Source organism: Lutra lutra, chromosome 17 (genome assembly GCF_902655055.1).
Source record: "Lutra lutra chromosome 17, mLutLut1.2, whole genome shotgun sequence".
Taxonomy (NCBI): domain Eukaryota; kingdom Metazoa; phylum Chordata; class Mammalia; order Carnivora; family Mustelidae; genus Lutra; species Lutra lutra.
In genome coordinates this window covers 45196552-45211365 of record NC_062294.1, presented here as the reverse complement: position 1 = coordinate 45211365, position 14814 = coordinate 45196552, and the positions used below count along the sequence as shown (strand labels likewise).

The 14814-nt window shown below is 42.6% G+C and overlaps 2 protein-coding genes and 1 pseudogene across 2 annotated transcripts in view; 1 reads left to right on the top strand and 2 right to left on the bottom strand.

Moving 5' to 3' along the window:
* Positions 1 to 13298, bottom strand: part of ZNF570 (zinc finger protein 570) — a 36723-nt gene extending 23425 nt beyond the window's left edge. The window contains 2 exon segments of the mRNA XM_053447813.1: positions 3814 to 3909; positions 13179 to 13298. Coding sequence (XP_053303788.1) covers positions 3814 to 3850 — 37 coding nt within the window. The 5' untranslated portion in view covers positions 3851 to 3909; positions 13179 to 13298.
* On the bottom strand, positions 301 to 5669 carry LOC125089467 (40S ribosomal protein S10-like; annotated as a pseudogene).
* Positions 7908 to 13829, top strand: LOC125088551 (uncharacterized). The gene is made up of 5 exons (XM_047709758.1): positions 7908 to 7959; positions 11789 to 12084; positions 12332 to 12519; positions 12638 to 12799; positions 13199 to 13829. The coding sequence occupies exons 1-5, from the start codon at positions 7908 to 7910 to the stop codon at positions 13470 to 13472; spliced, it is 972 nt and encodes a 323-aa protein (XP_047565714.1). The 3' UTR covers positions 13473 to 13829.
* The last annotated feature ends 985 nt before the right edge of the window (positions 13830 to 14814 follow it).

The window sequence follows — 14814 nt, the reverse complement described above, 5'->3', positions numbered from 1 at the left end:
GCATCAGGTTCTCTGCTCAGCGGGAAGCCTGCTTCTTCCTCTCCCACTCCCGCTGCTGTGTTCCCTCTCTCGCTGTCTCTCTCTCTCTCTCTCTCTGTCAAATAAAGAAAATCTTTAAAAATTTTTTTTAAAAATAAAATTTCTCCCTAAAATATAACTATTGTAGTAATTCCCTCTAGTGCATAGCTATATGTGCATTTCTTTGTTCTCATTTTAAGTAAAATAATGAGAGCTCTTGTTTGCTTATCCTCACTGAGTTTTTTCTTATTAAGTACACATTCTACAAATGTTCCATCTGTTTTATTCCTTCGTATCTTTTCTCAGGTCCTCTCCACCTTCAGTAATGGATAGAAAAACCAGACAGAAGATCATAAGGAAACAAAGGACTTGAACAACAGTCTAAAAAAACTGGACCCAAGAGACACACATGTTGTGTATGCTACACACAACAGCAAAATACATGTTCTTCGCACGTACCCTGGAACATTCCCCAAGATAGACCACATTAGACTCAAATCAACTTTATCAATAAAATTTAAAATAATTAAAATGAGAGTGTCTTTTCCAATCACAAACAAAATTAGGAATCAGAAGCAGAAGGAAAACTAAAGAGTACACAAATGTGGGAACTAAACAACACACTTAAATAACCAATGGGACAACAAAGAAATTACAAGGGAATCTGGAAAATATCTTAATAAATAAAAATGAAAACAGAACATGCCAAACTCATGGATGCAGCAAAACCAGTGCTCTCCGTCTTTCACCACTGAGTATGATGTTAGCTGTGGACTAACAGATGGCCTTATTATGTTGAGGCGTAGTTTCCTTCTATTCCTGGTTTCTTGAGTGTTTTGTCATGAGTAGTATTATGTTTTATTAAATGCTTTTCCTACATTGAGATAATCATGTGGTTCCCCCCTCTTCATTCTGTTAATGTATATTTACATTGCTTGATTTTTATATATTGCATCATCCTTGGATCCCAGAAATAAATCCCAATTTGTCATGGTGTATAATCCTTTTCATGTGCTGTTGAATTCAGTTTGCTAGTATTTTTGTTGAGAACTTTTGCTTTAGTAAGCATCAGGAACATAATAATTTCATAATAATGAAAACCTGAGGTTTTCTCTTCTTGCACCGGATTTGTCTGGCTGTGTTTCAGGGTAATGCTGGCCTCAGAGTAAATTTGGGAGTGTTCCTTCCTCTTCAATTGTTTGGAAAAGCTTGAGGGGAATTGTGTTAATTCTTTGTTTAAGAATGGTAGGTTTGTTTTTTTTTTTTTCCTTCCCGAGATTTTATTTAAATTCCACTTATTTAGGGACGCCTGAGTGGCTCAGGCAGTTAAGCGACTGCCTTGGGCTCAGGTCATGATCCCAGATTGGGATCATGTCCCACATCGAGCTCCTTGCTCAGCAGGGTGCCTGCTTCTTCCTCTACCTCTGCCTGCTGTTCCCTTGTTTGTGCTCTCTCTCTGACAAATAAATAAAATCTTTAAAAATTTCACTTATTTAATGTACAGTGTAATAGTTTCAAGTGCATATTTTAGTGATTCAACACTTATATACAACACCCAGTGTTCAGCATAAGTGCCCTTGATACCCATCGCCTATTTAACCCAATCCCCAACCACCTCCCCTCCAGTAACCAAGTTTGTTCTCCATAGTTGAGTCTGTTTTTTGGTTTTCCTTTCTTTTTTGCCTCTGTTTGTTTTGTGTCTTAAATGCCACATATGAGTGAAATCATATGGTATGTCTTTTTCCGACTTTTTTCACTTAACATAATAGTCTCCAGCTCCATCCACATCATTGCAAATGGCAAGGTTTCATTCTTTTTGATGGCTAAGTAATATTCCATTGTCTATATATCTTTATTCTTCTTTATTCATTCATCAGTCAATGGACATTTGAGCTCTTTCCATAATTTGGCTATCATTGATAACGCTGTTATAAAAATCGGGTTGCATATATACATTTGAATTAGTTTGTTTGTATCCTTTGGGTAAATACCTAGTAGTGCAATTTCTAGATTGTAGGGTAGTATTATTTTTAACTTTTTGAGGAACCGCCATACTGTTTTCCACAGTGGCTGCACCAGTTTGCATTCCCACCAATAAATTTAAGAGGGTTCTCCTTTCTGCACATTCTTGCTAACACCTGCTGTTTCCTGTGTTAATTTTAGCAAACTGACAGATACCCCAAATGCCCACTCATTGCAGTTTTTTATTTCCCTGATGATGAGTGATGTTGAGCATTTCTGCATGTGTCTGTTCATTTTTTGTTTTTGGTAAGATTTTATTTATTTATTTGACAGACTGAGATCACAAGTCGGCAGAAAGGCAGGCAGAGAGAGAGGAGGAAGCAGGCTCTCTGCTGAGCAGAGAACCCAATGTGGAGCTTGATCCCAGGACCCTGAGATGATGACCTGAGTCAAAGCCAGAGGCTTTAACCCACTGAGCCACCCAGGTGCCCAATGTCTGTTCATTTTTTTTCCTCCCCTGTTGACAAACTTATTCAACATAAAACAATTTCCAACCTTACTGAGTGGCTGACTATGTCCACAACCAAATCCACCTCTAAACTGGAACTCAGTTGCTGACCCAACCCCGGCTTCAGCTTTCTTGTCGGCACTGGGGTGCACAGCACTGTGTCTGTAGGTGTCTCTGTCAGCTTCCCCTCATGTGAGTCTTGCAAGTCACTCTCCCTCCAGACCTTTGGGCCGTGGTCTGCCAGTCTCAGGGCGGCTGTGGCAGAGAGTGGCAGGCACAATCTCGGGGGGCAGGTGGAGGTAATCTCAGAGATACTGGATACCCTCCTTGGTAAGATACTAATAGAAATGTGTCCAGGCAAACTGTCCCTTTATATAGTCTCACGATTTGAGAGACTGCATGGCCTTCATGACGGGAAGGTTGCGCACATTTTTGTCTGCCAACTCAGGGTGTTTGGGCATGTGGACATCCTTCTTGGCCACCATCACTCCCTCCTGGAAAAGGAGTTCATAAATTGCAATTTGGTTCTTCTTGGGCATCAACATCTCGACAGCTGCTACGTCCAGGGCAGGTGCTGGAAAGTGTCTGTTTGTTTTTGATTAGTGATTCAATCTCTGTACTAGTATAAGTCTGTTTAGATTTTCTATTAGGTCAGGACCTCATTGGGTTTCCCAGTTTGTTGGCGTACAATTGTTTACAGTCCCTTCTTTAGTTTCTGATTTTAGCTGACTCTTTTCTCCTTTTTTGGTCAATCTAGCTGAAAAGTTTTCTCACTTTGGTTAATTTTTTTGAAGAACCAACTCTTGGTTTAACTGACTTTTTCCTATTGTTTTTCATTTGCTACTATGATATCTCCACTCTATTCCCATTTTCTTACTTCTACTATCTCTGAGGTTAGTTCTGTGAGGTATGAAGTTGGGTTGTTGATTTGAGAAATTTCTTTCTAATATAAGCATTTAGAGCTATAAACCTCCTTCTTACCACTGCTTTTAATGCATCCCCTACATTTTGGTATGTAGTAAGTTTTGAAATTGGAAAATACAAATCCCACCCACTTTTTTCTTTTTCAAGATTTTTTTGACTATCCTGAAGCCCTTGCCATACCCACATGAGTTTTATGATCAGAATGTCAATTTCTACAAATAAGCTGATGGGATTTGGGGTAGTATTGCCATCTTAACAGCATTAAATGTTCTGATTCTTAGAAAATGAAATGAAAAAACATAAACAGAGTTAGAAAAACTCAAGTGTGTGTGTCACCTCCTTGACCACTTAGCTTTTACCTATACAGCTATGTCCTCATAGTTTGACTTGCTCATCCTTACCTGTACACCATCTTCTTGTGTCTTCCCTCACAACCATCCAGGGATCTTTTCCTTGTTACAATAACATAATCACATCTGGCTTAGAAGTGGAATGTCCTGCTTACAAAGAAAAAAAATGGCACATGATGTAGAACAAAACGTTGCTTGGTTAAAGTTACAATAATAAACTAAAGGTCAAAATGATATTGAAAAAGATTTTTTTTTTTAAAGATTTTATTTATTTATTTGACAGAGAGAGATCACAAGTAGACGGAGAGGAAGGCAGAGAGAGAGAGAGGGAAGCAGGCTTCTTGCCGAGCAGAGAGCCCGATGTGGGACTCGATCCCAGGACCCTGAGATCATGACCCGAGCCGAAGGCAGTGGCTTAACCCTTGAAAAAGATTTTTGAGAAGAGCAGTGCAGTTCTCCCTCTCCCACTTTCCCTGCTTGTGTTCCTTCTCTTGCTGTCTCTCTCTCTGTCAAATAAATAAAATCTTTTTTTTTTTAAGATTTTATTATTTACTCAAAGAGAGAGTGAGCAAGAGAGAGAGAGAGAGAAAGCACACGAGCCAGGAGAGGGGAAGAGAAGCAGACTCCCCGCTGAGCAGGGAGCCCGATTCGGAACTCGATTCCAGGACTCTGGGATCATGACCTGAGCCAAAGCAGACGCTTAACTGCCTGAGCCACCCAGGCACCCAAATAAATAAAATCTTTAAAAAAAGAGCCAAAAAGATTTTTCGAGAAGAGAGGGTAAAGGAACTAAAGAACAAGAAATCAGGGGCACCTGGCAAAGTGGGTTAAAGGCTCTGCCTTCGGCTGAGGTCATGATCCCAGGGACCTGGGATTGAGCCCCACATTGGGCTCTCTGTTCGACAGGGCGCCTGCTTCCCTTCCTCTCTCTCTGCCTGACTCTGCCTGCTGGTGATCTCTGTCAAATAAATAAATAAAATCTTAATAAAACAAAGAAACAAATAAGAAATCAGGTATAATAAGAAATCAGGTATAATAAGGGTTTTTTTAAAAATTTTATTTATTTATTTGACAGACAGAGATCACAAGTAGACAGAGAGGCGGGCAAAGAGAGAGGAAGGGAAGCAGACTCCCCGCTGAGCACAGAGCCCAACACTGGGCTCAATCCCAGGACCCTGGGATCGATCCCAGGACCCTGGGATCATGACCTGAGCCGAAGGCAGAGGCCTAAACCCACTGAGCCACCCAGGCGCCACTTGGGTTTTGTTTTTAAAAATGCCCTCATAGGGGGGTGGGAGGTTGGGGGCACCAGGTGGTGGGTATTGTAGAGGGCACGGATTGCATGGAGCACTGGGTGTGGTGCAAAAATAATGAATACTGTTATGCTGAAAAAATAAAAAAAAAATTTAAAAATGCCCTCATAAATCCTCTTTTTTCTTGAGAGTATGCATAATACCATAGGGTTTTTTTAAGATTTTATTTATTTATTTGATAGAAAGAGATCACAAGTAGGCAGAGAGGCAGGCAGAGAGAGAAAGGGAAGCAGGCTCCCCACTGAGCAGAGAGCCTGACAAGGGGATCGATCTAAGGACCCTGAGATCATGACCTGAGTGGAAGGCAGAGGCTTAACCCACTGAGCTACCCAGGTGCCCCAATACCATAGTTTAAAATACAGAATCTGGAGCCTTGGTTCAATTCTTGTGTTTGACTTTCCAGCTATGTCTGACTTTGGGAAAGCCACTTAAACCAAGTGCTTCAGTATTCTCACTTGTAAAATGTGAACAGGGCTGTTAGGAGGATCAAACAAGTTGATATATATATGTAAAGTGCTCAGAGCATTGCCTATTATATACATAAGAACAAAGCTAGCTATTAACATTATTACTGATACTGCTGTTTTACGAAGAGTACACAAGAAAAGCTATCTATAAGATATTCATTCCATTTTAATGTAATGTTCATAGATTACAATTTCTAATCACAAAACAGGATTTTGTATGAAATAAAATGTGTATGCCTCAGTTTTCAATGAATTCCATTTAACTAATCCACCTCTATTTAAACTACACAGGCTCTTTTAGGGCAATAAGAACAATTCAGGATCCTGTATCAAGCTGATTAACCTGCAAGTAGATAACAAAATGGGAGTATCTGTAAATGTTCTGAGCATAAATAAATAGGAAACATGTGTCCTTTAACAATGGTTGTATAGGGGTTCCTGGGTGGCTCAGTTGGTTGAGCGACTGCCTTCAGCTCAGGTCATGATCCCGGAGTCCCGGGATCGAGTCCCGCCTGGGGCTCCCAGCTCCATGGAGAGTCTGCTTCTCCCTCTGACCTTCTCCCCTCTCATGCTCTCTCTCACTCTCAAATAAATAAATAAAATCTTAAAAAAAAAAAAAGCAATGGTTATATAATAAACACCAGAGAATTCTGAACAAGACCCTATTCATGAAGAAAGGGAGGTAACCATAAGACCAGAGGGGGGTATGAATATCACTGAAGGATAAAGATAAAGATGTAGGGAAGATAAAGATGTAGGGGTCAAGGGCAGACCATTCCAAAATAAGCTATTTTGGCATATTTTTTTAGAGACGGAGACAGAGTGAGCATGTGTGAGTGAGGGAGGAGCAGAAGGAGAGGGTGAGAAACTCAAGCAGACTCCCTAGTAAGCACAGAGCCTGACAAGGGGCTTGATCTCATGACACTGAGATCATAAACCCAGCCAAATCCAAGAGTTGGGTGCTCAACTGACCGAGTTACCCCAGCACTGCTACATATTGATTGTTTTATTATTACTTTTAAAAGACTTATTTGTTTATTTATTTGACAGACAGACAGCACACAAGCAGGTGGAGTGGGAGAGGGAGAAGCAGGTTCTCTGCCAAGCAGGTAGCCCAACGTAGGGTTCGATCCCAGGACCCTGAGATCATAACCTGAGCTGAAGGCAGACTCTTAATTGACTGAGCCACCCAGGTGCCCTTAATTGATTATTTTAAATTAAAAGTTCAGTGCAGGGGTGATGAGCTAGCTCAGCTGGTAGAGCATTAGATTCTCAACCTCGGGGCCATGAGTTCAAGTCCAACACTGGGCATGTAATCTACTTAAAACAATGAAAAGTTAAATGCAAGAACAACACTACAATCCCTGATTTGTCTTCAGAAAGCAGGAAATAAATATCCTAATGGAAGGTATCCTCCCTGTATCAGTAGATAAAGAGACATCCTTACAACAAATATACGGAATTTAAAGCTGAGAAGGCTGTGTTAACAACCCTTGTTACTTTTTACTAATTTACTACCCCAGCCCAAATTCTATTTAAGATTACTTACTAATCGGGTGCCTGGGTGGCCCAGTGGGTTAAGCCCCTGGCTCGGCTCAGGTGATGATCTCAGGGGTCCTGGGATCGAGTCCCACATTGGGCTCTCTGCTTGGCAGGGAGCCTGCTTCCCTCTCTCTCGCTCGCTCTGCCTGCCTCTCTGCCTACTTGTGATCTCTCTCTGTCAAATAAATAAAATCTTAAAAAAAAATTACTTACTAATTGAAATTCTGAATATAAGTTTTCTTTGCTCTGTCAATTCTTCACAGATTTGTTGTCTCCTTGTCTAAAAAGTATAAAAACTCCCTAATTTCATAATTTTGGGGGGCCTCAGTTTCATTTGGAGAACTCTGTGTACACATAAACTTTGTTTTTTTTTCTCCTGTTAATCTGTCTCATGTCAATTTAATTCTTAGACAGCTAGAAGAATTCTGAATGGTAAAGTGAAATCTTTCCTCCCAAACAATATTTAATGGAGGAGCAACTTCCAAACTGACAAAGCTCAAACCATTTCTTCGGGACAAAATTAACAAAGAAATGTAACCAGTTTCCTAAAAGCAGCCCGGAAAGTCACAGTGGAAAAAAATGCATATCTTGAAGAACAGATTCTAAATTATCCTAAATCATTAGAGGCTGATAAACATACCCAATGAGACCAAGTTATTATAGTTCTCCATCATCACATCCCGGTTACAAGTTCTTCTGAACAGAGTCAAAATATTCCCACTCCTGCTGAGAGAAGTCTATGGCCACATCCCTGAACGTCACAGATCTCTGAAATGGCAAACCCATGCATTACTAGAGAAATTAGAGAAATATTTTGTTGAAGATGGACGGAGAGGAGATAAAGACTGCAGTGCAGAAAGCAAGCAATATAGCAAGTATGTAGGCTAAAAATCTCTAACACAGGAGGGGACTGAAACAGAATATATACATATTTTTGAAGAAGCCTGCTGGAACAGACAAAATATTCCTTAAATATCTGAACCATATGAGACTTGATAAAATAATAACTACTATTAAACAGTGAATTCAAGTGTAATATTTGTTATCTGTCACATAAATTCTCAGTAAACGTGGGTTGCTGAAGAAAATTTTTGCATTTTAGAAGAGAAAATTTAAGGGGCGCCTGGGTGGCTCAGCGGGTTAAAGCCTCGGCCTTCGGCTCGGGTCATGATCTCGGGGTCCTGGGATCGAGCCCCACAAGGGGCTCTCTGCTCAGCGGGGAACCTGCTTCCCCCTCTCTCTCTCTGCCTGCCTCTCTGCCTATTGTGATCTCTGTCTGTCAAATAAATAAATAAATCTTTAAAAAGAAAGAAAGAAAGAAAGAAAACAATATTAACTCAGTGAGGCAGACAGTTTTTAAAAGGTATGCATAATGTAGGGAGGTGATATTCTGTTGAAATTAAGAATACAGGCTCTATTATTGTCTGACTTCTAGGAACTGAAAATGAGCTTTAAGCTGTGAGGGTTAATAATACCTCAGTGCCTCTGTTTATTACAAAATTAGCAAAGAAAGTTTAAGAATATCACCTACTACATATGACTGTTTTGAAGAATAAACAAGACAATCTAGGGGTGCCCGGGTGGCTCAGTTGGTTAAGTGTCTGCCTTTGCCTCAGGTCATGATTCTGGGGTCCTGGGATTGAGTTCCATGTCGGGCTCCCTGCACAGCAGAAAGCCTGCTTCTCCCTCTTCCTCTGCCTGCTGCTCAGCCTACTTGTGTTCTTTATCAAATAAATAAATAAAATCTTAAAAAAATAAGACAATCCATATAAACACTAAAAAGTATAAGATGGCTGATATAAATTATTTATCACTATTGAAAACAAAAGTCATTACATGACCCTTAATCCATTATTATACAAGGAAATTAATTCTGCTACATTATGCTTTTCTCATAGAAAATTTGTGCTCCTTGAGCTTTCTCTTTACTTTTAAAAATTTCAGTTCCTACCTTTGAGAAAATAGTTTTTCTTAAAGAAGACTTCAAATGATCCTCCTGTCTCAGCCTCCCAAGTAGCTGTGACTACAGGCACGTGCCACTGTCTAAATTATTAATTATGAAAGCTTGTATTATTTAGTAATTTGGTGCCACAGTAAGATTTTTTTTTAAGATTTTTTATTTATTTATTTGACAGAGAGAGAGATCACAAGTAGATGGAGAGGCAGGCAGAGAGAGAGAGAGAGGGAAGCAGGCTTCTTGCTGAGCAGAGAGCCCGATGCGGGACTCGATCCCAGGACCCTGAGATCATGACCTGAGCCGAAGGCAGCGGCTTAATCCACTGAGCCACCCAGGCGCCCCCCACAGTAAGATTTTGAACGACATTCCTAATATCTAAGATGTGAAAATTAAGTGTTCTTCAAAGAAGGTCCCTGGCATTTCCTCCTCCCTAACAAAGAGAGGTACAAGGAAACCCATGATTGGGCTAGATCTCTTTTTCAAACTAGGAGTAGAATTCTGTCTTACTTATTTCACCAATTATGTTTTGCCAAAACAAAGCCACAAAGAAATGTTCACACATAAACTAGAAACACATACACCAAAATATTAAAAGTTATTATTTTAGACAGTGAGATTTTCTTTTTAAATTTCTTAGGCCATTAGCGGTGCCTGGGTGGCTCAGTCATTAAGCATCTGCCTTTGGCTCAGTTCATGATCCCAAGGTTCTGGGATAGAGCCGGCTCCCTGCGAAGCAGGAATCCTGCTTTTCCCTCTCCTGCTCCCTCTGCTTATATTCCCTCTCTCGCTGTCTCTCTGTGTGTCAAATAATAATAATAAAAAAAAAATCTTAAAAAAACTCCCAACTTCCTAGGACATTAATTTCTTTTGCAGTAAGACTGCATTGTTTTTATTATAATAAACACAACATAAAGATATTCAAAAGTATTTAAGATATTTTAAGTCACTGTTACGGCAGAGGCTATATTTTCAACATTAAAAAAAATCTAGGGGCACCTGGGTGGTTCAGTGGGTTAAAGCCTCTGTCTTTGGCTTAGGTCATGATCTCAGGGTCCTGGGATCGAGAACTGCATTGGGCTCTCTGCTCAGCAGGGAGCCTGCTTCCTCCCTCTTTCTCTGCCTACCTCTCTGCCTACTTGTGATCTCTGTCTGTCAAATAAATAAATAAAATCTTTTAAAAAAAGATCCTACTGGGATGCCTGGGTGGCTGGCTCAGTCAAGTGTCTGCCTTTGGCTCAGGTCATGATCCCAGGGTCCTGGGACTGAGTCATGCACGGGGCTCCTTGCTCAGCAGGTAGCCTGCTTCTCCCTCTCCCTGCCACCGTTACCCCCCACCTTGCCCCGCTTGTACTCTCTTTCTCTCTCTGACAAATAAATAAATAAAATTAAAAAAAAAATTAAAACATCTGTACATGGCCATTTCATGTACAGATTTCATGGCCTGCCATGAAAAATCAGTGATTGAAACAACTACTACTTACCTGTTCTTTAACAGCCTTTAGTTGTACTACACGGATATAATCAGATACATTCACTATAAACATTTTTCCATTAACAGAAGGGAAATGGCCTTGGCAGATTAACGACAATATGTATGTAAAATAGGCAGAAAAGTTTTTTGAGTACACAGAATTTGTCCAATAAATATGATTACATACTTTCCATTCTTCTCTGAATAACCAATTAAAATATCATTTTGGATATAATCCTCCCAAAAGGGTTTTACAAAATTCTATTTTTAAATATGAACTTCATATATAATTTTTTCTCTTTTTCTAGATTTTGTTTATTTATTTGAGAGAAACAGCACACACGCACACCAGCAAGGGGTGGGGCAGAGGGAGAGGAAGAAGCAGAGACCCTCTGCTGAGCCGGAAGCTGGACATGGGGCTCAATCCCAGGACCTTGAGATCATGACCTGAGCTGAAGGCAGACACTTAACCAACTGAGCCACCCAGGCACCCCTAAAATTTTCTTGACTACTATATCCACAAATATAAAGATGGTTTCATTAGATAACAGTCTCTTTCCTTATAATAACTAATTTGTATAAACAGAAATTATATCACCTGCATAATATTCTCTCATTGATGTCATGGGCTTTCTCAACCATCCCCATCATCCTGATCACTAATTTTGTGCAAAATTGTTTCAAGTATAGCAATTTTTGTTTCTAGATAAAACCAGGTGTAAATCTTTTGGATTATGTACACCCTTGGAAAATTAAAGTTTCCAAATATACGCAGCAATTATCTACACAATTTCAGGGAGCTGTGTGGTTCCCTCTACACCTATAAATACAAAGGACCCCTGTTAAGAAATCCTGGTCTTGGTCACTTGAATTCTGGCGCAGTCCCTTAACTTGTAAACACACATCACAAACTCATTGTAAAGGCCTGCCCCTCCCAGAGGAACTAGCTTGTGGACCCCGAGAAAGTAGGGGCAGGGCAGGCCGGGTGGAGACGTCCAATCGGTGGGGCGTGGGTATATCCACTGGGTAAATTGGGATTCAATTGGCTACCTGTGTAGGGGCGGGGCTCAACCACCCCCATAAAGGTTGGTCTGCGAGGCTGGCGAGAGGGGAGAAGAAGAGCTGTCAGAGGAAGAAGGAGCAGAAGAAGGAGAGTCGCCAGGAGCAGAAGAAGGGTGGTCGGCGGGAGCAGAAGAAGGAGAGTCTGCGGGAGCAGAAGAAAGAGAGCTGTAACAGCTCTTGTAAGAGCTGTGAGAGTTTTAACAGCTCTTGTTAGAGCTAGAAGAACCACCAGCAGTCCCCAGCCGCCAGCGGTCCCGAGCCGCCAGCGGTCCCGAGCCGCCAGCGGCCCCGACACCAGCAGCGCCGCCCACACTGCGGCTTTGGCAGTGGCGCAGCGGGGAGCAGCAGAACCACCAGCAGCCGAGCCGCTGGCGGTCCCGAGCCGCTGGCTATCCCGATGCCAGTGGTCCCAGCACGCCAGCAGCCCTGAGCTGCCAGGGGTCCCAGCATACCAGCGGTCCCAGCACACCAGCAGCCCCGAGACGCCAGCGGCCCTGCCCATACACCGCGGTCCTCGGCAGTGGATACGGGGAACGGCCTAGACGCCAGCAACCTTGCCGTGAACGGCCTTGCTGCCAGGAGTGGCCTTGATACCCGGAGCCACAGCCTCGCTGGAGCTGCGCCATTCCAGGAAGTGGCTTAGTATGGAAAGAGGCTTCCTCAGTGAGTAGCCCTGCAGGAGGCAGCATCATCAGGGAAGAGGCTTCCTCCAGAGTGGCCTCTTTTTGTGAGCAGCCTTGTCCGAGGAGCGGCCTAGCCGGAGCAGCCCCTGTCCGGGGAGCAGCCCTATCTGAGGAGTGACCTCATCAGCTGCGGCCTCGTCCTGGGAGTGGCCTCATCCAGAGGGGCCTCATCTACAGAAAGGCCTCATCCAGAGCAGCCACGTTGGGAGCGGACTTGCCGGGGTCATCGTCGTCACCTTTTCGTAAGAGACAGCCCTGACCGGTCAGTTTGATTTTTGATGCTTGGCGTGAAATAAAGCTTTGTTTGATTTTCGCTTTATATCAGTCTCGTTCCTTTGATCACGGACCCTAACACTCATGTTTCCATTGCTTAACTACAGAAACCTGAACGGGAATAATCAGAGTCACCACGGTACTGAGCATTTATGTTCTACTCTCCATGGCTACAACCACTGTGACCTCAGATGTGTTAACCAGAACGAAGCAAGACTGTTCACACGTGGTTTCTTCCTTAAGGGCTCAAAGAATGCTGACATTCTCAGGTATGTAAATGGACCCCAGAAAACTCCCAAGGACAGTCCCAGGGAGGAATACTATTCTTGGAGTCTCTCTATCCACACGTTCCTAGAAGCCAGTGTCGGGATAATTCATGATCTAAAATTCCCGTCCTAATAGCTGGTCTCAGTATATGTTTTCCCGCCAGCAGTCACTTCTCTGTAGTAGTCATACGGGCCTGACAGGAAGGTGGAGGAAGCGGCAGCGAACCCAGAGCCAGCAGTCCCAGGGCCACTCACTGCAGAGCTACCACAACCCAAGCTCAGATGAACGACACGCACCTTAGGTCTCCATCACAGAAGAGCAACCACGCACCTATCCTAGTCTTACCACTGCACCCTAGCTCCGCCTCCCACAAATACACACCCTTTCCGTCCTTCTCACAGGGGCACGAGCACCCACTTCCGCGGCTCCAGCACCGAGAGGTCTGAGGGGACCGGTACTCGCGTTCCTGGCTCCCACTCTCACCGCCACTCGCCGTCCACGCGGGCTCCACGCTGCGTCCGCACAGCCTTTTCCGCGGCGACCCGCAAGGACGTCTGCCTCATACTGGGGCCACTCACGCGCGGCGCCCAACAAGGGATACGCAGAAAGAGCCCGAGGTCCCAGTCACGACGCGCACCGTGGGACGCAGAGCGTAGAGTCATAAAAGTCCTGTAAAGTAAAGCAGCACGCCCCGCGCGGGAGCCCGGGAGACTTCTGGGAGTTTCCGCCCGGCCTGGGCGTGCGCAAGCGCATATCACCGACCTGCTGGAGGCCAACTCCTGAGGCCAAGGGTTCGTGCAGTGGTTGTGCTTGCTTGGAGAAGGCGAGTCCCGCTGATACCCGACGAGGGAGCTCTGAGAAGGGCACTGCGGAGCTCTTCTCTTCCAAGGCCTCAGGCGTGTGTGTGAGGGTCCGCCCTGTTGTGAGGGTCAGTGATGTGGCCCCGAGGTCCATGGTGTGCTTTCCAGGGTGTGAGCATCTGAATGTGGGATGCTGAGTTTGTTGTGTCCCCTGAAATAAAGACAACCTGTTCAGTAATGTATGTAAATGTCGAGTTTTATACTACAGGGAAAGGTCTAGCGTGTCCAATGAAGTGTTAAGGAAATGACTAATGTATAAAGGTGACGTGACATTTTTCATTCCGTTGCATTCTTCATCCTTACAAACATTAAAGATGGACTGAATTAATTAGAAATGGCAAAAAAAGATCTGAAGAAATATCTTGTAAATATTTTTATTATTTTGGTTTAGGCTACAGGTTTTCTAAACATAAGCAAGGGGGAGGAATCCAGAGAGAGAGAGAGAGAATTTTCACATAATCGTTATTTGTAAATCTTAATGGTTATTTATAAATACCCCAAATATTTGAATAGTATAAGTAAATAAAGCAAAAACAAAAACAACATCATGAATTTGGGGGAAATATTTATAACAGATTAAATGGACAAATAAGTATTAATTTAATGTCTGTCACTTAAAATATTGGTCAATACCCTGAAGAGAAAAAGGAACAAAGACTAAAAAATTAATCATTCACAAATACCAATAAAGTAGTCAAAAAACATAGTGAAGCCACAACCTAAGACTTCTTGATTCTGTAGGGGTGAAAAAGTAATTTTCCTTCTACACTTCTGAGCAGCTGGCTGAGACCCCTGTAATAAAAGACAAGATTAACAGCAGAAAAACAGCTTATCAAGATGGGCAACAGGTATCACCTAGGAGAAATCTAAAACAAAAACAGCTCAAATAGGTGGCTTAGAATTCCAGATTATATAGCATCTATAACAAAGAATAATTTTATAGAAAATGACAGGACAAAGAAAGCAGTTTTAGGCTTCTAAGAGCAGCAAACTGTGGGAAGATTAAGTATCAAGAGGAAACAAATGGAGTAGGGTTTGTTTGCAGATTCCTCTGACACCCTCTCTGGGGTGAGTAGAGTCTGTCTCCTGCAAAATAATTTTTTTGCCTTTAGGCAGAAAATGGGGAGTTCTTTCTGGGTTTGCATCTTCTTTTTTTT